This window comes from Capra hircus, chromosome 28 (genome assembly GCF_001704415.2).
Source record: "Capra hircus breed San Clemente chromosome 28, ASM170441v1, whole genome shotgun sequence".
NCBI lineage: Eukaryota > Metazoa > Chordata > Mammalia > Artiodactyla > Bovidae > Capra > Capra hircus.
This window is the reverse complement of record NC_030835.1, coordinates 7,872,225-7,896,582: the sequence shown is the minus strand read 5'-3', so window position 1 is coordinate 7,896,582 and position 24,358 is coordinate 7,872,225. Positions and strand designations below refer to the sequence as shown.

The 24,358-nt window shown below is 37.5% G+C and overlaps 1 protein-coding gene across 5 annotated transcripts in view; it reads left to right on the top strand.

The window, feature by feature from the left end:
• NRG3 (neuregulin 3) overlaps positions 1-24,358 on the top strand; it is a 1,229,096-nt gene that overhangs the window by 1,070,295 nt on the left and 134,443 nt on the right. For 4 of the 5 annotated variants that reach the window (XM_018042557.1, XM_018042554.1, XM_018042556.1 and 1 more), the window contains exon 4: positions 9,366-9,392. In XM_018042557.1, coding sequence (XP_017898046.1) covers positions 9,366-9,392 — 27 coding nt within the window. The remainder of the gene's footprint in view (positions 1-9,365; positions 9,393-24,358) is intronic. The other variant, XM_018042558.1, reaches the window with a different exon arrangement.

Genomic DNA, 24,358 nt, shown 5'->3' with positions numbered 1-24,358 from the left:
AGGTCAGGAAGCAACTGTTAGAACTGGACATGGAACAACTGATTGGCTTCAAATCAGGAAAGGAGTACTTCAAGGCTGTATATTGTCACCCTTATTTAACTTATACGCAGAGTACATCATGAGAAACATTGGGATGGATGAAGCACAAGCTAGAATCACGATTGCCAGGAGAAATATCAATAATCTCAGATATGCAGATGACACCACCCTATGACAGACAGCAAAGAACTAAAGAGCCTTTTGATGCAAGTGAAAGGAGAGTGAAAAAGTTGGCTTAAAGCTCAATATTCAGAAAACTAAGATCATGGCATCTGATCCCATCACGTCATGGGAAACAGTGGAAACAGTGAGAGACTTTATTTTTGGGTGCTCCAAAATCACTGCAGATGGTGACTGCATCCATGAAGTTAAAAGATGCATGCTCCTTGGAAGAAAAGCTATGACCAACCTAGACAACATATTCAAAAGCAGAGACATTACTTTGCCAACAAAATCCATCTAGTCAAGGCTATGGCTTTTCCAGTAGTCATGTATGGATGTGAAAGTTTGACTGTAAGGAAAGCTAAACACCAAAGAATTAATGCTTTTGAACTGTGTGTTGGAAAAGATTCTTGAAAGTCCCTTGGTCTGCAAGGAGATCCAACCTGTCCATCCTAAAGGAAATCAGTCCTGAATCTTCATTGAAAGGACTGATGTTGAAGTTGAAACTCCAATACTTTGCCACCTGATGGGAAGAACTGACTCATTAGACCCTGATGCAGGGAAAGAGTGAAGGCAGGAGGAGAAGGGGACAACAGAGGATGAGATGGTTGGATGGAGTCACCGACTCAGTGAACATGAGTTTAAGTAAACTCTGGGAGTTGGTGATGGACAGGGAGGTCTGGTGTGCTGCAGTCCATGGGTTCACAAACAGACACAACTGAACAACTGAAATGAACTGAATTGATTATAGAAAAGTAAATATAAAAATTGAAGTATATAATTCTACCTTGCTTTACAGTGTTTCTGAGAATTACAACTATAATAATTAGATGTAACAGTTCTGCTATATTAAAAGTAGACAGACTTTCTTAAGACATATACGGTTTAGTGTTTGAATAATTTAAAAATTCTTTTTTCTGTTCTTTTACTGGTTATGAATTCATTCTGATTTAAATTTTCTAGATTGCCCTCAAACTTATTAAACATGACACTCATTTATTGCTGCAACTTCTAAACTCACAAAACTTGAATCCCATTTCCCCTGTCACATATAGAGATGGAATGGCCAAGATAGTGGGAAGAATGAAGAGTGACCATTAGCCGTGCTTGCCAGCAAAACAGACTATAGCCAGCTGTTTATGAGCCATCTAGTTCTACTGGAAAGTTTTTGTTTGTTTGTTTATTTCTTTAATTGAACTATAGTTGATTTATGATGTTGTGTTAATTTCTGATATATAGCAAAGTGATTCAGTTATGGATGTATATGCACCTGCTTTTTCATATGCTTTTCCATTATAGTTTATTATAGGCTTCCCAGGTGGCTCAGATGGTAGTTTATTATGGAACATTGAATATATAATTCCCTGTGCTAGACAGTAGATCTTGTTGTTTATCTATTGTATGTGCAGAAGGTTGTATCTGATAATCCACAATCCCTACTTTATCCTTCCCTTTTCCTCTTTGGTAACCATAAATTTGTTTTCTATGCCTGTGAATCTGTTTTTGTTTCATAAATAAGTTCATTTGTGGCATATTTTAGGGTCCACATATAAATGATATCATACAGTATTCTTTCTCTTTCTGATTTTCTTTACTTAGTATGATAATCTCTAGGTCCATCCATGTAGCTGCAAATGGCATTATTCTTTTTTGTGTCTGAGTTATATTCCATTGTACCACATCAATTTTATTTTATTTATTGTTTTAACTTTATCAGAGTACAGTTGACTTATAATGTTGTGTTAGTTTTAGGAGTATAGCAAAGTGACTCATTTATACATACATATGTGTGTGTGTGTGTGTATATTTATACACTTTTTCAGATTTTTTTGTCATACAGGTTATCACAGAATATTGAGCAGAGTTCCCTTTGGTATAGAGTAGGTCTTTGCTGGTTATCTATCTTGTAAATCCTACTGGAAAGTTCCTGTTCAATCAGGCTAGAGCTAATAGCCGTTCCGGTTGTAGGCAGAAGTTTTTGTTGTTGTTGTTTTTATATATACTTTTATTCTCAGGGTAAGTTATTTCACCCATATCCCTACTTTAAAATACCACAATTCTAGTCTCTCTAGTGTCCTAAGTGCACATAATCATGAAGATTTTATTCACACAAGAACCCAGACGTGGCCCAGCCACCTTTTCTACAATCTCTATTCTACAAAGCACATTCTCTTTCCCCAGGAGCAAGCTTATGGGTCCTTGGCCACTCGATCTTGTGCAGTTTCTGGTTTTCAATGATAACAGTATCACAGAGAATTTCCAGAGCTTTTCCTCTGTGGGCTCCCACTGATTTGTGAATTACTTGTAGGTAAAAATCCTGTATTTTTATAAAAGTATGCTAGATATCTATCCTAAACTATATTAAGCAGGTAAAAAAAAAAATCCCATGGAAAGGAATAAATACATCTACTTAAAAAAAATCATTTCAGTAGTTCCTTACATGAGATATTTCTCAATTAAACTAGCTCTTGGTCACTAAACAAAAATAAACTCTGTATAGGCAGATTAATAGCTATATAAAGTGCATCAGAGGTTACCAAGGCAAAGGAGGAGGAGAAAATTGGAAAATATTGCCTAATGGGTAGAGTTACCTTTTGAAGCAATGGAAAAGTTTTGGAAATCTGTTCGTCATGATTATACCACATTGTGAATGTAATGAATACCAGTGAATTGTGCCCTTGAAATTTGTCAAAATAACAAATTTTATGTATATTCTACCACAATAGAATTTTAAAATGAGTCATTTGCAAGAGAAAGGCATTGAAATATTCAAGATAACTAAATGAATATTTTCTAAAAAGAAAATCTTTCCCAAATAGAGAAGTCATAAGAGAGAGCCTAGAAATTAGTCTTGGAAACAAATATGATTGTAGCAATATATTTTTTTATTCATTCTCATTTAAGAAACATACTACTACAACAGAAATAATCATTAGATAATGCAGCAAATTTAAAAACTGAATAACTGAATGATTATAAGAAAGCTCCATAAAATAAACAAATCTCCAGAGTTGAAATGTTGGACACATCAGGGCCCAGTTCTCCCTGTTGATCACAGATATTCAGTTCAGTCACTCAGTAATGTTCAACTATTTGCAAGCTCGTGTACTGCAGTATGGGAGGGGACCCTGTCTATTACCAACTACCGGAGCTTACTCAAACTGATGTCCATTGAGTCGGTGGTGCCATCCGCCATTTTAACCTTTGATGTCCCCTTCTCCTCCCACCTTCAATATTTCCCAGCAGCAGGGTTTTTTCCAATGAGTCAGTTCTTCACATCAGATGTCCAAAGTGAGTTTCAGCTTCTGCATTAGTCCTTCCGATGAATATTCAGGACTGTTTCCTTTAGGATGGACTGGTTGGATTTCCTTGCAGTTCCAGGGACTCTCAGAGTCTTTTCTAATACCACAGTTCAAACGCATCAATTCATTGGAGCTCAGCTTTCTTTATAGTCCAATTCTCACATCCATACATGATTACTGGAAAAACCATAGCTTTGACTAGGTGGACATTTATGTACAAAGGTTTCTGCTTTTTAATATGCTGTCTAAATTGGCCATAATCTTTCTTCAAAGCAGCAAGCATCTTTTAATTTCATGGCTGCATTCACCATCTGCGGTGATTTTGGAGCCCGAGAAAATAAAGTCTCTCACTGTTTCTGTTCTTTTCCCATCTATTTGCCATGGAGTGATGGGACCGGATGCCAAGATTTTAGTTTTCTGAATGTTGAGTTTTAAGCCAACTTTTTCACTCTCCTCTTTCACTTTCATCAAGAGGTTCGTTAGTTCTTCTTTGCTTTCTGCCATAAGGGTGGTGTCATCTGCATATCTGAGGTTATTGATATTTCTCCTGGTGATCTTGTTACCAGCTTGTGTTTCATCCAGCCTGGTATTTCACATGATATATTCAACATATAAGTTAAGTAAGTAGGGTGACAATATACAGCCTTGACATACTCCTTTCCCAGTTTGAAACCAGTCTATTGTTCCATGTCCAGTTCTAACTGTTGGCCCTCTGACCTGCATACAGATTTCTCAAGAGGCAGATTAGGTGGTCTGGTATTCCCATCTCTTTCAGAATTTTCCACAGTTTGTTGTGATCCACACAGTCAAAGGCTTTGACATAGTCAATAAAGCAGAAATAGATGTTGTTCTGGAACTCTATTGCTTTTTCAATGATCCAGTGGATGTTGGCAGTTTGATTTCTGGTTCCTCTGCCTTTCAAAATCCAGCTTCAGCATTAGAGGTTCAAGGTTCACATACTATTGAACCACAGCTTTGGGAATTTTCAGCATTACTTTTCTATTATGTGAGATAAGTGCAGTTGTGCAGTAGTTTGAACATTCTTTGGCATTACCTTTCTTAGGGATTGGAATGAAAACTGACCTTTTCCATTCCTGTGGCCTTCTGCTGAGTTTTCCAATGTGCTGGCATATTGACTGTAGCATTTTCATAGCATCATCTTTTAGGATTTGAAATAGCTCAACTGGAATTCCATTGATTTATTCCTAGTGATGCTTCTTAAGGCACACTTGACTTTGTATTCCAGGATGTCTGGCTCTAGGTGAGTGATCACACCATTATGATTATCTGGGTCATGAAGATCTTTTTGTATAGTTCTTCTATGTATTCTTGTCACCTCTTTGTAATATCTTCTGCTTCTGTTAGGTCCATACCATTTCTGTCCTTTATTGTGCCCATTTTGCATGAAATGTTCCCTTGGTATCTCTAATTTTCTTGACAAGATCTCTAGTCTCTCCCATTCTATTGTTTTCCTCTATTTCTTTGCATTGATCACTGAGGTAGGCTTTCTTATCTCTCCTTGCTATTCTTTGGAACTCTATATTCATATGCTTATATCTTTCCTTTTCTCTTTTGCTTCTCTCCTTTTCTTAGCTATTTGTAAGGCCTCCTCAGACAACCATTTTGCCTTTTTGCATTTCTGTTTCTTGGGGATGGTCTTGATCATTGCCTCCTGTGAAATGCCATGAACCTCCATCCATAGTTTTTCCAGCACTTTGTCTATCAGATTTAATCCCTTGAGTCTATTTGTCACTTCCACTGTATAATTGTAGGGATTTGTTTTAGATCATGACTGAATACTCTAGTGGTTTTCCCTATTTTCTTCAACTTAAGTTATTTCTACACTGGTATCCAGTAGCATATTGCACACCTACTGACCTGGGGAGTTCATCTTTCAGCTTCCTATATTTTTTCCTTTTCATACTAAGGTGGTTGAAATGGTATGCTGAACAGAAGAATATAAAACAGACATGGATGCATCTGCCATTCATTTTGGATAGGAAGCACGGTCAAGTTTGTAACAATCATAGGACTAAAGGATCAGATAGACTGGATTTGTGCCCAAATCATCCTCATGTTTAGATTTTTAGTCTCACTGATGCAGTTTCCTCATATAACAAATAACGGGGGGAAAGATACAGCAGAATTTATTTTTTTGTGAAGGGTAGAGAGTTTCTGGTTAAGGCCTTTCGTGCAGATGTTCTTTCAGTCCAGTTCAGTCACTCAGTCACGTCCAAATCTTTCAATTCAGTTCAGTTCAGTTCAGTCCCTAAGTCGTGTCTGACTCTTTGCAAACCCATTTACCACAGCATGCCAGGCCTCCCTGTCTATCACCAACTCCCGGAATTTGCCCAAACTCATGTCCATCGAGTCGGTGATGCCATCCAGCCATCTCATCCTCTGCCGTCCCCTTCTCCTCCTGCCATCAATACCTCCAAGCATCAGAGTCTTTTCCAAAGAGTCAACTCTTTGCATGAGGTGGCCAAAGTGTTGGAGTTTCAGCTTTAGCATCAGTCCTTCCAATGAACACCCAGGACTGATCTCCTTTAGAATGGACTGGTTGGATCTACTTGCAGTTCAAGGGACTCACAAGAGTCTTCTCCAACACCACAGTTCAAAAGCATCAATTCTTCAGCTCTCTGCTTTCTTCACAGTCCAACTCTCACATCCATACATGACTATAGGAAAAAGCATAGCCTTGACAAGAGGGACCTTAGTCGGCAAAGTAATGTCTCTGCCTTTCAATATGCTATCTAGGTTAGTCATAACTTTCCTTCCAAAGAGTAAGTGTCTTTTAATTTCGTGGCTGCAATCACCATCTGCAGTGATTTTGGAGCCCCCCAAAATAAAGTCTGACACTGTTTCCACTGTTTCCCCATCTATTTCCCATGAAGTATTGGGAACAAATGCCATGACCTTAGTTTTCTGAATGTTGAGCTTTAAGCTAACTTTTTCACTCTCCTCTTTTACTTTCATCATGAGGCTTGTTAGTTCCTCTTCGCTTTCTGCCATAAAGTGAAGGTGGTGTCATCTGCATATCTGAGGTTATTGATATTTCTCCTAGCAATCTTGATTCCAGTTCATGCTTCTTCCAGCCAAGCATTTCTCATGATGTACTCTGTATATAAGTTACATAAGCATAGTGACAATATACAGCCTTGAAATACTCCTTTTCCTATTTGGTACCAGTCTCCTGTTCCATGTCCAGTTCTTACTGTTGCTTCCTGACCTACATACAGGTTTCTCAAGAGGCAGGTCAGGTGCTCAGGTGCTCTTTCAGAATTTTCCACAGTTTATTGTGATCCACAGTCAAAGGCTTTGGCATAGTCAATAAAGCAGAAATAGCTGTTTTTCTGGAACTCTCTTGCTTTTTCCATGATCCAGCAGATGTTGGCGATTTGATCACTGATTCCTCTGCCTTTTCTAAAACCAGCTTGAACGAACGAAAGTTCATGGTTCACGTATTGCTGAAGCCTGGCTGGGAGAATTTTATGCATTACTTTACAAGTGTGTAAGATGAGTACAATTCTGTGGTAGTTTGAGCATTCTTTGGCATTGTCTTTCTTACGGATTGGAATGAAAACTGCCCTTTTTCAGTCCTGTGGCCACTGCTGAGTTTTCCAAATTTGCTGGCGTATTAAGTGTGCACTTTCACAGCATCATTTTTTAGGATTTGAAATAGCTCAACTGGAATTCCATCACCTCCACTAGCTTTGTTCATAGTGATGCTTCCTGAGGCCCACTTGACTTCACATTCCAGGATGTCTGGCTCTAGGTGAGTGATCACACCATCATGATTATCTGGGTTGTGAAGATCTTTTTTGTACAGTTCTGTGTATTCTTGCCACCTCTTAATAACATCTTCTGCTTCTGTTAAGTCCCTATCATTTCTGTCCTTTATTGTGCCCATCTTTGCATGAAATATCTCCTTGGTATCTCTAATTTTCTTGAAGAGATCTCTAGTCTTTCCTATTCTATTGTTTTCCTCTATTTCTTTGCATTGGTCCCTGAGGAAGGCTTTCTTATCTCTCCTTGCTATTCTTTGGAACTCTGCATTCAGATGCTTATATCTTTCCTTTCCTCCTTTGCTTTTTGCTTCTCTTCTTCTCAAAGCTATTTGTAAGGCCTTTTCAGACAGCCGTTTTGCTGTTTTGCATTTCTTTTTCTTGGGGATGGTCTTGTACCCTTATCTTCTGTATAATGTTATGAACCTATGTCCATAGTTCATCAGGCACTCTATCGGATCTAATCCCTTAAATCTATTTCTCACTTCCACTGTATAATCATAAAGGATTTGATTTAGGTCATACCTGAATGGTCTAGTGGTTTTCTCCACTTTCTTCAATTTAAGTCTGAATTTGTCAATAAGGAGTTCATGATCTGAGCCACAGTCAGCTCCCGGTCTTGTTTTTGCTGACTTCATAGAGCTTCTCCATCTTTGGCTGCAAAGAATATAATCAGTCTAATTTCAATATTGACCATCTGGTGTTATCCATGTGTAGAGTGTCTCTTATGTTGTTGGAATAGCCTGTTTACTATGACCAGTGCACTCTCTTGGAAAAACTCTGTTAGCCTTTGCCCTGCTTCATGTTGTACCTCAAGGCCAAATTTGCCTGTTACTCCAGGTATCTGTTGACTACTTACTTTTGCATTCCAGTCCCTTATAATGAAAAGGATGTCTTTTTTGGATGTTAGTTTTAGAAGGTCTTGTAGATCTCTGTAGAACTGTTCAACTTCTTCAGCAGTCCTGGTCAGGGCATGGGGTTGGATTACCGTGATACTAATGGCTTTCCTTGGAAACGAACAGAGATCGTTCTGTCTTTTTGAGATTGCATCCAGGTACTGCATTTCAGACTCTTTTGTTGAGGATGTTGGCTACTTCACTTTTTCTAAGGGATTCTTGCCCACAATAGTAGATACAATGGTCATCTGAGTTAAATTCACCCATTCCAGTCCGTTTTAGTTCACTGATCCCTAAAATGTTGACGTTCACTCTTGCCGTCTCCTGTTTGACCGCTTCCAATTTGCCTTGATTCATGGACCTAACATTCAAGGTTCCTATGCAATATTGTTTTTTACAGCATCGGACCTTGCTTCCATCACCAGTCACATCCACAACTGGGTACTGTTTTTGCTTTGGCTCCATCTCTTCCTTCTTTCTGAATGTTCTTTACCTACCTATTATTAACATATAAGTTCAAGTTAGTTTATTGTTAAATGAGTGTTATTCTACATAAAATATCATGAATTCCTGAAGTAACTTCAGCTCCCAATATGGTTTGTATGAATAGGTTTTTTTTTTTTTTTCACTTTCTTCCTTCCTTCTCTGCTCTCTTCCTTTTCTGCTTCCCTTCCCCCTCTTCCTTTCTTTCCTTTTTTATGGGCTAAATTTATTCTTAGCATGCTGTTTTTGTTTAGTTCCTAAGTTATGTCTGACTCTTTTGCAATCCCATGAACTGTAGCCCAGAAGACTCCTCTGTCTATGGGATTTCCCAGGCAAGAATACTAAGGTAGGTTGCCATATCCTCCTTCAGGGTATCTTCTTGACCCAGGGATAGACCCATGTCTCATACATTAACAGGAGTATTCTTTACCACTGAACCACCAGGGAATAATACTTAGCATACTTGCTAATATTATTCCATCTCTATTCCAGACTCTTGGGAAATACCAATCAGTGTTCAAAGCACCCCTAATTGTGGACAAAGTGTAAATTATCTTTTGCAAGCAAACATTGTTATAACTGAGACACAGTCTTTGCCTTGAAAGGTTAATCTGATAAGCATTGATTTCTGTGTGGAATTTTCTCTAACCTTTTTCTCATTTTCTGTTTTCCTTCCTTATGTGCTGACTTTGGTGTAGCAGACCACTTGGGGATTGAATTCATGGGTAAGACTAAACAATTTTCTCCTTTATATCCAGAAATGCTAAGTTTGATAATGTGTATAGTGTTCTTCTTCCTTATCTGATTATGATTGAAATGCCTCACTATCAGATGCTATTAGTAGTAAAAAACAAATGTTTTTGCCAATTTTTCACTAAATGGCTCAAAATGAATGAATTAACTACTTATTGAGAAGGCAATTTAATGTTAAGTGCTGCTTTGAAAACTGACAGAAGTTGAATTTGGCTTCTGGCTCTTTTTGCTTTCTTAATTCTCAATTTTCTTATGTGTAAATAGGGGTAAACTAGTTCCTATTTTATTACACACATATATTGCTTAACGCAATGTCTGTAAAATGGCATACACTCAATAAATGGTAGACAATAATGGTGATGGTTTAAAAATATCAGTTTTTGTTACTTTCTGCTTTTATTTTTCCTTTTGCATAGTGAATAATTTGGATGCATTTTGGTCAGTCTTAATTCTGGAGTATGGGTTCTATTAATGTTTTCATTTACAAAGTTAAAAAATTATTTTGAAAGTATTTGTAGTCTATGGCGTGTTTTTAAAAAGATTAGAATACCTCCCACAGTAATTATTTTCTGTACTCATAGATAATTACATTAAGAATTGTACATAATTTTCTGAGTCTGTATTATAACAAAATGATTTAAAAACACATTCCATAGGGCTGATAGGCATCATGGTACTAGGATGGAAAGATACCTAGGAGTTAAAGTTAGTGAAATTGAAGATCCAAATTTGAATCCGAATTTATAGTTTCTCCTTGATTGGCTTTTGTTGAACTTTTAGGTTTTTCTCTTATATAATATAGATATGAATGCTTTCTTCATACATTTATGTTTATTGTGATAATACCTGTAAATTTGCTTGTAATCATGTATCCATTCATCCATTAATTCAGCAAATATGTATCAATTGCTCACTCTAAGCAAAGAAAAAGTGCAAAATGCTACAGATCATATAATGAGAAAAAACGGGGATAAAAGCTGATTTGCTGGAACTTACAGTCTAGGAAATTTTCAGATGATAATTAGGGAATAAAACTGATAAATATAAAATTAAGGATTTCTAATACCTATTTGAGGCAAAATAATATTAGTTCATAATAGTGTGATAATATCCAGTTTGAGATTCCTTAAAAAACTAGGAATAAAACCACTATATGACCCAGCAATCCCACTCCTAAGCATATACCCTGAGGAAACCAAAATTGAAAGAGACACATGTGTCCCATTGTTCATTGCAGCACTATTTACAATAACTAGAACATGGAAGCAACCTAGATGGCTACCGATAGATGAATGGATAAAGAAAATGTGGTATATATACAAAACGGAATATTACTCAGCCATGAAAAGGAATGCATTTGAGTCAGTTCTAATGAGGTGGATGCACCTAGAACCTATTATACAGAGAGAAGTGAGTCAGAAAAAAGAAAGATGCATACCATATTCTGACACATGTATATGGAATCTAGAAAAGTAGTACTGAAGAACTTATTTTCAGGGCAGCAGTGGAGAAGCACACATAAAGAATAGACTTATGGACATGGGGAGAGGGGAGGAGAGCATGAGATGTATGGAAAGAGTAACATGGAAAGTTCATTACCATATGTAAAAATAGATAGCCAATGGAAATTTGCTGTATGTCTCTTGAAACTCAAACGGGGGCTCTGTATCAACCTAGATGGGTGGGATGGGGAGGGAGATGGGAGGGAGGCTCAAAAGGGAGGGGATCTATGTATACCTATGGCTGATTCATGCTGACGTTTGACAGAAAACAGCAAAATTCTGTAAAGCAATTTTCCTTCAATAAAAAACAAATTAATTAAAGAAAGAATAGTGTGATAATAGAAGATGTGAAAAATTAATTGATATTGGAAACATGGCAACAAGTATTTGAAAGGAATTGATGTTGAAATGTAGATAAGGGTGATTATCAGGGATGACTACAAGATTTATAGTTTGTATGTTTAGATAAAATGTGGGTCCATTTTATGAAAAATAAGACTAAAAGAACAGATTTATGGGAGATTTTTACTAGATTAGATTTGGAAATTTTGAATTCTGGGTACCTTTGTTTTGTCTGGTAGAAGATATTGATAGTTATATTTTTGTAAGTTTTGAGGGTTAATTAGAAATCAGTGATTACATATTTATATTAACACTGATATTCCTATTGTATGATATTACTTGTTAGTTCTTTATTATCTAAGTATTAGATCACAGAAAAAACAGACAGCTTAGTTTCTGCAGATTTGGAGTTTTGCTAGATAGATGTGATGAAAGCTTATAAGGGTAATGAAATTCAAGATAATATTGAAATGTAGCATCACAGACTATAAGATAGGTATGTTACTGCTAAGTCACTTCAGTCATGTCTGACTCTGTATGACCCCATAGACGGCAGCCCACCAGGCTCCCCCATCCCTGGGATTCTCCAGGCAAGGACACTGGAGTGGGTTGCCATTTCCTTCTCCAATGCATGAAAGTGAAAAGTGAAAGGGAAGTCGCTCAGTCGTGTCTGACTCTTAGTGACCCCATGGACTGCAGCCTACCAGGCTTCTCCATCCATGGGATTTTCCAGGCAAGAGTACTCCAGTGGGGTGTGAGATAGGTATGTAATGAAATAAACAAGGAATGCATAATTTGAATGGAATTAATGAATAGTTACCATGTGCGCCCTCAAACAAATTGTTGGCATGAAGAGGTTGTAGTCACATGGACAAGGAATTACAGGGATTTGTGGATAGCAGTGATGTGGTAGAGTATAAATTTTTGAGAAAAATATGTGGTTTGTACTTTCCTGTTTTACTGATGATGATGGAAGACAGTATCAACAGTCATTTGAGGATAGCAAGTCCTTAATCTGATCAATAGAGAAGTGTTCTCCATTATATGGTGATGATTGCTGGCTCGAGAAGTTATATAGTAGAACAACTGTAGATATAAGAAACAAGGCCTGGTGGTGTGTAACACTGGCATAGCCTTAAACTCCACAATCAATGTGGCCATGGTTATAGTAAATTAAACTTGCTACACCACTGATAATTACTGTTATTGAAAGAAACAGATGAGTCATTATCCTATTGAACTTTTCCTGCGGATTTTCAGTGACACTGATACTTTACAGTATAATGATTTGCTGTGGAATCAAGATATGAGGTCTGTTTTAAAACATTCAAAATCATTTAGTTACCAGTAGGAAAAAATAAGAAGCTCTTGTCTCATTCATCTATATGAATCTCAAGTCTAACTGGCGTTATAATGAGTCTTACAAAAGTTGAAGTCAAAGCATAACTTTAAAGACAGAGTGCTCAGGGCTGGAGCACTGGGATGATCCTGAGGGATGGGACGGGAAGGGATGTGGGAGGGGGTTCAGGATGGGGGACACATGTACACCCATGGCTGATTCATGTCAATGTATAGCAAAAACTACCACAATATTGTAAAGTAATTAGCCTCCAATTAAAATTAAAAAAAAAAAAGACTTAGAGGGAATGGATTCTCAATATGCAGATATCTGACTCCAGCCATCAAGTTTGTCTTGGAGGGAAGTGGTTGGCTAAAGGCAGAGTTAAAGTGAGTACTTAGTATGCATATGAAAGTGAAGTGAAAGTGAAGTCAGTCGTGTCCGACTCTTTGTGACCCCGTGGACTGTAACCTACCGGGCTCCTCTGTCCATGGGATTTTGCAGGTAAGAGTACTGGAGTGGATTGCCATTTCCTTCTCCAGGGGATCTTCCCAACCCAGGGATTGAACCCGCATTGTAGGCAGACGCTTTACCGTCTGAGCCACCAGGGAAGTCCTTAGTATGCATATAGATAATGGCAAATAATGGAGTATTCTGAATGGTGAATAGGTTTCCAGACTTAATGAATAAAATGTTTTCAGTGACCTCACTAATTCTAGACACTATTCACGCCCCACCCCCCAGATTCCTCTAACTGAATGTGTAATATTCTGTGCATTGCTTTGGGAATAAGTATTTTTGAGATTTAACTCATAATTTTAAAATCCACATGGGCAAAATTGGCCCATGGAAGATGATATCATCGTAATATGACAGCATCTCTAGGTATAAATTAAACTGGTTAGCCAATATATAGGCATACTCTCTAGAAATTTAATTATGTCAGTTGATTGGTGTGCCTTACAAATAATCAGTGCCAGTTCTGTATTAATGAATTCCAGAATACCTTTGTTCTCAACTTTCATCATCCTTGCTTTGGGTAATACACATTTCATCTTTCCTTGGGTTGCAACATAGATCATAAGGTGATAATCCTTAAAAAATAAAAATGAAAAATGGGATTTGGCTGCACCACATCGTAGTTGTAGCACTTCGGCTCTTTGATCTTCGTTGCGGCCTGTAGGATCTTTAGCTGTGGCCTGAGGCATTATCTTACACGTACATCTTTTCCCTAGTTCTTTGTATTCCTAGTGGCCATGGCATGTGTGCACTCAGTGATCAGACTCAAAACCCGAACACATCAAGTTCAACAAATTCTTATTTATAGCAGAGAGCTACAAAATCATATTCTTCAAGAATTCTATTATTATTTAATTATTATACATTTATCACACTTACTGTATGCTAAATGTATAATGACCAAAGACTCTGAAACCGACAATAGAGAAAGCTACACATAATTGAGATGATATAACAAGTGCTATTAAGATGCATAGGCAGAAAAAAAAATGCATAGGCAAAATACGATGAAAGAAAAAAAAAACATAAAAATGAAAGCCACTAAATGGGCTTAGGAAATTTAGAAACATCTTCCTGAGGATAAGGGGGAGGAATTCAAGCTGGATACAAGCCAAAGTGGATAAACTGTATTAAATGTTTCTCTAGTTCAAATCTATACTAACTTCACTTTTCTTCTACTTAGTGAGAACCTTTATATTTTGGTCTCTCTATCTGGGCCTCTGAGCTCCCTAGCATCACTACTTTAGAACTGAAAAGAGGACATTAACTTCAGTAAAAACACTTCACCAAAAAGCATCTTGGATTGATTTTTAATATTGAAGAATAATTATCCTGTTGAATACGCCATGCCAAACCTAATGTGCATAAAACTGTTAGCACTCAAAAGTATTTTTCTACAAATATATTCATGATTTTTCTAATGATGCAACTGGGGCTGGAACATGGAAATTTCAATAGATACTGCTTTAGAATGTCAGTCAGTTCAGTCATTTCAGTCACTCAGTTGTGTCTGACTCTTTGTGACCCCATGAACCACAGCACGTCAGTCCTCCCTGTCCATCACCAACTCCAGGAGTCCACCCAAACCCACATCCATCGAGTCGATGATGCCATCCAACCATCTCATCCTCCATCGTCCCCTTCTCCTCCTGCCCTCAATCTTTCCCAGCATCAGGGTCTTTTCCAATGAGTCAACTCTTCGCATGAGGTGGCCAAAGTATTGGAATTTCAGCTTCAATATCAGTCCTTCCAATGAAAACCGAGGACTGATCTCCTTTAGAATGGACTGGTTGGATCTCCTTGCATTCCAAGGGACTCTTGAGAGTCTTCTCCAACACTACAGTTCAAAAGTATCACTTCTTCAACGCTCAGCTTTCTTCACAGTCCAACTCTCACATCCATACATGACCACTGAAAAAAACATAGCCTTGACTAGATGGACCTTTGTTGACAAAGTAATGTCTCTGCTTTTTAATATGTTGTCTAAGTTGGTCATAACTTTCCTTCCAAGGAGTAAATATATTTTAATTTCATGGCTGCAATCACTATCTGCAGTGATTTTGGAGCCCAGAAAAATAAAGTCTTCACTGTTTCCACTGTTTCCCCACCTATTTGCCATGAACTGATAGGACCAGATGCCATGATCTTAGTTTTCTGAATGTTGAGCTTTAAGCCAAATTTTTCACTCTCCTCTTTCACTTTCATCAAGAGGCCTTTAGTTCTTCACTTTCTGCCATAAGGGTGGTGTCATCTGCATATTTGCGGTTATTGATATTTTTCCCGGCAATCTTGATTCCAGCTTGCACTTCTTCCAGCCCAGCGTTTCTCATGATGTACTCTGCATATAAACTAAATAAGTACGGTGATAATATACATCCTTGACGTACTTCTTTTCCTATTTGGAACCAGTCTGTTGTTCCATGTATAGCTCTAACTGTTGCTTCCTGACCTGCATACAGATTTCTCGAGAGGCAGGTCAGGCGGTTTGGTATTCCCATCTCTTTAGAATGTAGTATCAGTTTAAAAACTACAGTTAACTGACATAGTTAGGAAAGGAGTTTGAAGGTGTGTAACATTGCAAAGTTGTTTGTAAAAAATTAAAATACATAGTAAACTAATAATTTAAAATATTTCTTGAATTCATGATGTAACCTACTCATTCATGCATGCATGAGGGAGAAATTTATAATTTTAAAGTCAGATATTCAAACTTTTCCTCATAGCATGGGTAGATTAGGAGATGTTATAGACAAAGTTTTTTGTTAGCACAAGTGCTTGTTGAGTTGTGTGAGAAATGCACCCAGTCATCCAGAGGAGACAGCTGGCCAAAGGGCATGTCAGGCTGGTCAAGTCTGGAAGGTGCATCGATCATGGAGAGGGATTTCTTAACCGAGAAATATCCTGCTGCTCTGTCAGGTGCTCTGTCATGGAGCATATCTCATTACAGCCATTTGAGCTCTTTGTTACACAGCCATGCCTCTGACAACACCCTGATGAATCTGATGCTGTAGGCATAAAAAATGCTCATATAAAAGCAAGTGTAGTGCCACTTGCAAACATATTACCAAACCACCGGAAGAGCTAAATATTGTGTTGGGAGCTCTTTTATGCAATTTTTTTTCACACTCATATGGAAAAATGAAGTCTGTCAGTTAAATGTCTTGTTTGTGCTTTGATATTGTGTTTAGGAGAGCATAATATATGTATGCAGTCTAAGTGAACACTGGTATATTTTTTTAAATCAAAAGATTTATAAAATTTGGGACAAGTAAGTTTTTTTTAACTATAATCTTAAAAAGATATTCTAAAATACTCCTATATTTTGAAGCTAAAATAAAAAGAAAACAAAAGGAAGAAATACTGAGTTTTCTATAAGCAGAGAGTTAAGAAATGTCTATCGTCTAAAGTATGTGTGTAGGTTCAGAATTGAGAACACTGTTACTTCAAACTTTTCAGTTCAGTTCAGTCACTCAGTCGTGTCTGATTCTTCAACTGCAGCATGCCAGGTTTCCCTGTCCATCACCAACTCCCGGATGGAACTACTCAAATTTATGTACATCGAGTTGGTGATGCCATCCAGTCATCTCATCCTCTGTTGTGCCCTTCTCCTCCTGCCTTCAATCTTTTCCAGCATCAGGGTTTTTTCCAATGAGTCAGTTCTTCACATCAGGTGGCCAAAATATTGTAGCTTCAGCTTCAGCATCAGTCCTTCCAATGATTATTCAGGACTGATTTCCTTTAGGATTTCTAAGTTCAAACTTTACTATTGAATATCTCTTCATCCCTTCATGTAAAAAAATAGTTTTAGAATATTTTAATAATCTCTAAAGAGGATTTCCTGAGAAACAACCAGTTTCTGATTCTGTTTAGATGACATAAATAGGGATACTTTCTTTAAAGCTATGCTGCATATTCTGAATGACTTGGTGTGTGTTCCTTTAAATCCTTTGAAACAAACTCATATGTCAGTCAAATGAGTTCATGTGTATGCCCTAATTTATAAAATGGCATTAGACATATAGTAGTGAGGAACCCCTTCTTTGGGCTGAAATCTCTGAATTAGACTTATTTGGTACAGAAATGTTTATATTCACTTGACTATATCATCAGTTCAGTTCAGTTCAGTCGCTCAGTCATATCCGACTCTTTGCGACCCCATGAATCGCAGCACACCAGGCCTCCCTGTCCATCACCATCTCCCGGAGTTCACTCTTATAAAATAAAATGGTAATTTATGGATAAATGTGTTGTAGAGGGTGTTCATTCAAAAGAGTATTTGTTTAGTTTTTTCTTATATTAAGTCACATGAAAAAGCAGGTATCTCAGAGTACTATATTACCATTATTTAATGCTTGACATGTGCCACCAAATTTATATTAGTTCATTGTACTCTCAAAAACTTGCATGAAGTAGAAACTGTTTATATCCTTAACTTATAAATGACAAACTGATGTCTGTTTAGGTGAAATATCTCATCCAAAGAGCAAGGAAGTGGCAAAACAGTGTATCTCCTGACAATGAAATTTTGTATCTAGCCCTAAAGTTTAGAGGAAATGTTTTCCAAATACCATGAGGTCATAAGAATCTTAGGTAATAATTCGCATTATATAAGTGACAATGAAAATCAACCAGATGCCAGTTTATATAGTTTTACATTCAGAATTTTAACTGCCATGTGTAGCAGAAGATTACCATTGGCTAATAGTTGGCTGAACTAACCATGAGATGGTTCTGTAGCTCATGGAAAATAGTCTACAGAAGTTGTATTATATTGGAAGGTTTCTTGGTGATAAAGACGATTGAGTGGCATTACTTCAGTAACTTTACTATTGAATGCCATTGTGATATAAAAGCCTTGCACATCCATCTCTGACATGTGCTAAATGGAATAGTGAGCTGAACCATCTTCCCAATGATTTCTCAAAATGCTGCTTAAGAAACAGTCTTATTTTCTCATTTATTTTTCTCTTCAGCAATATGACCAATCCTTCCCTTTACACTATTAATTTTTAAATGTAAATTTCATTATAAGAGCTAATAATTCAGTTCTCTTAATCATAAACATCTCCAAGTTTCCTTCCTTGCTTCCTCTCTTCCTTCCTTTTAATAGAGAGATACCTTGATTTGACTTGTTCTTCCTCAAAACTTCCTAGCTATGTGTGTAAGGATAATATTTTGGCTTTATATGTATGATTAATTTAATAGTCATTAGTACATATTGGTACCTCCAGTGGTTAGAAGTAAAAGTCTTTAAACAAAATCAGACTACTTCATCGAATAAACTAAATTCATAATTTTAGTTTAAACAGATTTTTCAGATGGGGTCAGATTCTTTCAGTTATCTTCCATGAGGAATGGCTATAATCATGAGATACACAAGAAAAATATATAGGTATATTAGTATGGTTTCTACAAAGGAGAAATGGGCATTTATGTAAATATGTAAATTTATAGACTGGATTTGGCAAATGAAGTTTTGTACATAGACACTGAGGAATGTATTTGTTGTGAACTGTTGGAAAAAGCAGGGCTGTTCACTGAAAGATGGCATAGGGCTATGTTAGGATAATTTTCATAAAGCTGTTGAGTGACTAGATGGGGAGTTTCTGTGTAGGTTAAGCACAACCTTGGATTGATTCTTATCAACTTTTTTGTAATATAATGAAGCATGAGTTATATCAATTTAATGGTAGGTGGATTGGGGACAAAAAAATGCTATATGGAAGATCCAGATCAGCCAGGAATGAAACTTCTGGTTGCTTCTATGGAAATATTTGTATAGATTAGACACTCATAACATTACTGAACTTTAGATGAATTATGATTATATTTAATCAGATAGAATTAAAATCTAACTGAAAGGGCTGGATTTTTGAATTATCAAACTGGATTCAAAAAAATTTAAGATCTTAATCATAATCTAGTTAATTACATTTGTATACCAATTATCTAAAATGTTCAGTAGTTGATAGTTGGTTCTAAACATCTTCTGAAATGCTCTAGAAAAAAGAAAAAAAGTTTTTTTTAAAGTTCAGATTTTCATTGGAAAGTACATGCCAAAGTGGTTAAAAAAACAAATGGACTTTTATACACAGTTTTTCCTGACCATTGCTTCAGGAGCCAGGATGGATCTTCAGAATAGGAGAGAGGGGAAACAAATGGGTGGTGGATGGAACATCTGAAGATGAGGCATAGTGGAGATGACACTGCTGCTTCTCAATAAACAAAGAGTCTATTCCATGGGCTCTCAGTGGTTCAGCTAATCCGAAATCACGGAGCCACTTTAGAAGGTCAGGCTGTGTGCCAGCCCAGAGCAACACAAAGACACATACAGAAGACTCTGGAGAAAGTCTACATTCAGTGTGTGGGACAGACTTGCAAAACTAATCATTGCAGTTCAGTGCAAAAAGGACTTTCATGTTTAGTGATTTATTTATTATTTACAAAAAATATAAGAATTTGCTCAAACATCAGCCAGATGTTAGTAAGTGGTTCATATTCACACATGTAAATAGGGTTTGAGTTCACATACACCTGGGGAATACTACATTCTATACCTTTGTTGTACAATTTTGCAAAACCTTTGTTATACTTCTATTCATAACTCTAGCAGAGAAGATTATAGGAGGCAACCTTTTCTGAATTATTCTTCCAGAGAAGTATGTTTCTTAGAGCTAGGATCTTAGGGATCATACTCTTGGTAAATCTTGGGAGAAAGAAACAGAGAGGGAAGAGCACCCGCATCTCACTGGGACAGTTGGGAACATCTTTACATGGAAGAATAAACAGTATTCCTGCAGGGGGAAAATTGTAGAAGGGAACATGAGGGAAAGGAACAAAGAAGAACACCAATAAGAAAAAAAAAAAGAAAAATGAGACATGGGGTGGGAGGAGGGAGGGAGGTTCAAGAGGGAGGCGACATAGGTATTCTTATAGCTGATTCATGTACATGCATGGTAGAAACCAACACAATATTGTAAAGCAATTATCCCTCAATTAGAAATAAATAAAAAAAAAGAGATAAAAGAACACAAGGGATTTAGGAAATGACAAGAAGACCCAGGTAATTGGAGAAAGTAACACACATGAAAGGCAGTGTGGTAGGTAGATGGTGTGATTGGCCAACTAGGTCAGAGCAGATTATGATGACCTTATGATGCCCTTCCAAAGAAGTACAATTTTACCTCATTGTGAAAGAGAGCCGCAGAGGTTTCATGCAGACAGTGATCAGATTTCATTTAAATAGCATATTCTGTCAGTAGCTGTGCGTAGAGGTTGCCTGAAGGCATTGCGTGCAAAATCCCAGATATTGGGCCAAGCCTGGGATTTTACTTCAGATATTCACCGGAGGCTTACTCTTTGAACAACACTTAACATTATATAAAGGAATTTCCATTTATCTGTGTCAAGCATAGAGAAACGACCAAAGGCAGACACCTGGGGTAGGAGGAGCGTGAGGTGCAGAGAGCAAAGCCATGGGCATAATGGACTTTGAACTGTGCTTTGAGGCAAGGGTAGGATTTCAGAGATGTGGCTTGTAGCCCATTCAAGTGTTCTGTGCAATTCTAAAAGTGGCCCAGGGTCCTAGAGCAGCAGAACCTCTGGGTTCTAATGCCTGATGATCTGAGGTGGAGCTGACGTAATAATGACAGAAATAAAGTGCATAATAAGTGTAATGTGCTTGAATCATCCCGAAACCATCCCCTCACCATCTCCCCAGGCCTGTAGGAAAATTGTCTTCCACAGAACTGGTCCCTGGTGCCAAAAAGGTTGGGGACTGCTATCTTAGAGAATGCTAATTGGCCAAGTGTCTTCTCATAGACTAGCTCCTGAATTGGTTGTTATCACTTATAAATCTGTGCTTTCTGTTAGAGTCATCATTACAGTTTGAGAAACAGAATAATGGAATAATTTAAGTCATCAAAATAACATAATTCAAGAGCTTTCAACTTTAACTTTCATTCCAGGCACTGATTACAAATGTAAATTTCTGTTTTCAGCCTTAGATATCTGATGAAGTAGTTCTGGGATGGACTCTGCGCTCTTAGTTTTTAACGTTTGATGTAGGAGATCTGTCTATGGGATTCCCAGGTGGCACTAGTGGTAAAGAACCCACCTGCCAATGCAGGAGATGTAAAAGAAGCAGGTTCAGTCCCTGGGTTGGAATGATCCCCTGGAGGAGGGCATGGTAACCCACTCCAGTATTCTGCCTGGAGAATTCCATGGACAGAGGAGCCTGGTGGGCTACAGTTCATGGGGTCGCAAAGAGTCTGACACAACTGAAGGGACTTAGCACACGTGCACACATCTCTGTCTACACGGTGAGAAACTGACATAACAGGACAGGCAAACTTGACTTAATTATTTTAATAAATGTGTAACCTTCAGCCTGGGATCCATCATCTCGAATCTTGGAGCTTCCAATCTGTGTAAGAGGGATGATGGCCTTATCAATCTCAAAGGATGGTTGGGAAGATCAAATATCAATACATAGAGCATATAAAGCATTTACTGCAAAGCCTGGCACTTAACTGCTCAGTCAAAAGAGCAACTACGACTGTTGTTCCTCCTTGGAGCAACTTCAGTGATGTGGATTTCTGACCAAATGATGAAGTTTCCCTTTAGTCTATCTCCATCACTCTGATTCTTCTGGAAAGGAGAAACTGAATGTGAATGTTCTCTTTTTTTAAACGTATAACTCCATAATAACGTGGGGTTCTTTACTTTTATAAAAGATTTTAATTGAGTTATAATTTATATACTATACAATTCACTTGCTTTACTTGTACAAGTCAATGATTTTTGGTATATTTACAGAGTTGTGTAACTACTACCACAGGCATAGTGTTGGCATAGAGGTGTGTGTGTGTGTGTGTGTGTGTGTGTGTGTGTGTGTGTGTGTTTGGCCACATGTGGCGTGTGAGATCTTAGTTCCATGACCAGGGATCAAACCCATGTCCCATGATTTGTAATAACAGAGTCTTAACCACCAGACCACTAGGGAAGTCCCAACATTAATATTATCTTGAAGAATGGGAGCCATTGTCCAGGGCATTCCAGGGAATGCCATCTAAGTTTTCGGTTTCAGTTCTCTAAAAAGAGCAAAGTCTGTGAATTCTGGAGATCTCTTTTCAGAATTTTGTTCTAAAGAGATGTTGTTATACCTTGGGCCTGTTTATGCCGAATGGCTGCATTCCCTTTATTAGTGTTTCCAACAGGACTAGACACCAGTGGAGGAAATCAGGTGAACGTTGCTCGTCTAGTCAGACAGCCCCCTTATATGTGTCCTTCATTCCTCTCAAGAGGATTTCATTCACTGTATTTCTCTGGATGAATCTTGAAGCACAAGACTGTACTATGCTAAAAGCATACAGAATATAGTCTCTTTGTAGTGATAAAGTTTGCAGGCATTTATGAGAAATGGGAAAAGGAAATTAATAACATTTGCTGAATATTATGTCTTATGGGCATACTGGGCAATTTCACATGAGTCACACTGTTTTGTCTCTCAAAGTTTTCTGGTCATGTAGAAAACCATCATAATCTGAGTGGTTGCATTTGTGGTCTGGAAAAAGATAACTCTGTATTCATTTTAGTGGGATTCTGCAGGTGGCTTAGTCAGAAAAGAACCTGCCTCCAGCTCAAGAGACCCAGATTCAATCCCTGCAGAGAAAAATGGCCATGCATTCCAATATTCTTGCCTGAGAAATCTAATGAACAAAGGAGACTGATGGGCTACAGTCCATGGGGTCACGCGTGGCCATGGTGATAGCATATTTGAGGAGCTACTTGGTATGTATGCAAGAAATCTGCCCTTATATAGGCTAATGCATCAGTGAAACCACTGTCAATGAAAAACAAAGACAAGTGTAGGACAAAAAAATAAAAGTCTTAAAAAGCCTTGCAGGATAGTTTTTTTTTTTTTTTTCATTCTCATTGCACACATAAAGAAACAAGATCAGTGCAAGTTAAATCAATATGCCCAACTGATAAATAGTAAAGAAGAATTTTATTGCAGATTAAATGTCTCCAAAGCCCAAATTCTTCCCTGGTGCCTCACTGTCCAGATCTAGAAGATGCTATGCTCTCTGTAATTGTGATGACTGTCTCTTCCCTTTCTATGTGCTGGGCACCATGCATGCTGAGTTAAGGACATACATATACCCAACTAGGGCCTCAGCAGTAGAAAGCACATCCTGACTTCCAGGATTTGGTTGCCAGGCTTACCAAATAAAATTCAGGTTACCCATATAAATTTGAATTTCAGATACACAACAAATAATTATTTTTTAATTAATTTATTTTTAACTGAAGGATAATTGTTTTACAGAATTTAATTGTTTTCTGTGAAACCTTAATATGAATCAGCCATAGGTATACATATGCCCCCTCCCTCTTGAACCTCCCTCCTATCTCCCTCCCCATCCCACCCCTCTAGGTTGATGCACAGCCCCCATTTGAGTTCCCTGATGCATACAACAAATTCCCATATTGGCTATCTATTTTACATATGGTAATGTAAGTTTCCATGTTACTCTCTCCATACATCTCACCCTCTCCTCCCCTCTCCCATATCCATAAATCTGTTCTCTCTGTCTGTTTCTCCATTGCTGCCCTGTAAATAAGTTCTTCAGTACCATTCTTCTAGATTCCATATATGTGTTGGAATATGATATTTATCTTTCTTTTTCTGACTCATTTCACTCTGTATAATAGGTTCTAGGTTCATCCACCTCCCCAGAACAGACTCAAATGCATTCTTTTTTATGGCTGAGTAATTATGTATATGTATCACGACTTCTTTATTCATTCATTCATCCATTGATGGACATCTAGATTCTTCCTTGTTCTTGCTATTGTAAATAATGCTGCATGAACATTGGGGTACATATGTCTTTCAATTTTGGTTTCCTCAGGGTATGTGCCTAGGAGTGGGATTGCTGGATCATATGTTTGTTTTATTCTTAGTTTTTAAAGAAGTCTCCATACTGTCCTCCATAGTGGTTGTATCAGTTTACATTCCCACCAACAGTGCAAGAGGGTTCCCTTTTCTCCATACCCTCTCCAGCATTTATTGTTTGTAGACTTTTTGATGATGGCCATGCTAATAAGTGTGGGGTGATATCTCATTGTAGTTTTATTTTTTCCATTTATTTATTTTTTATTGAAGGATAATTTACAGAATTTTACTGTTTTCTGTCAAACCTCAACATGAATCAGCCATAGTTTTAATTTG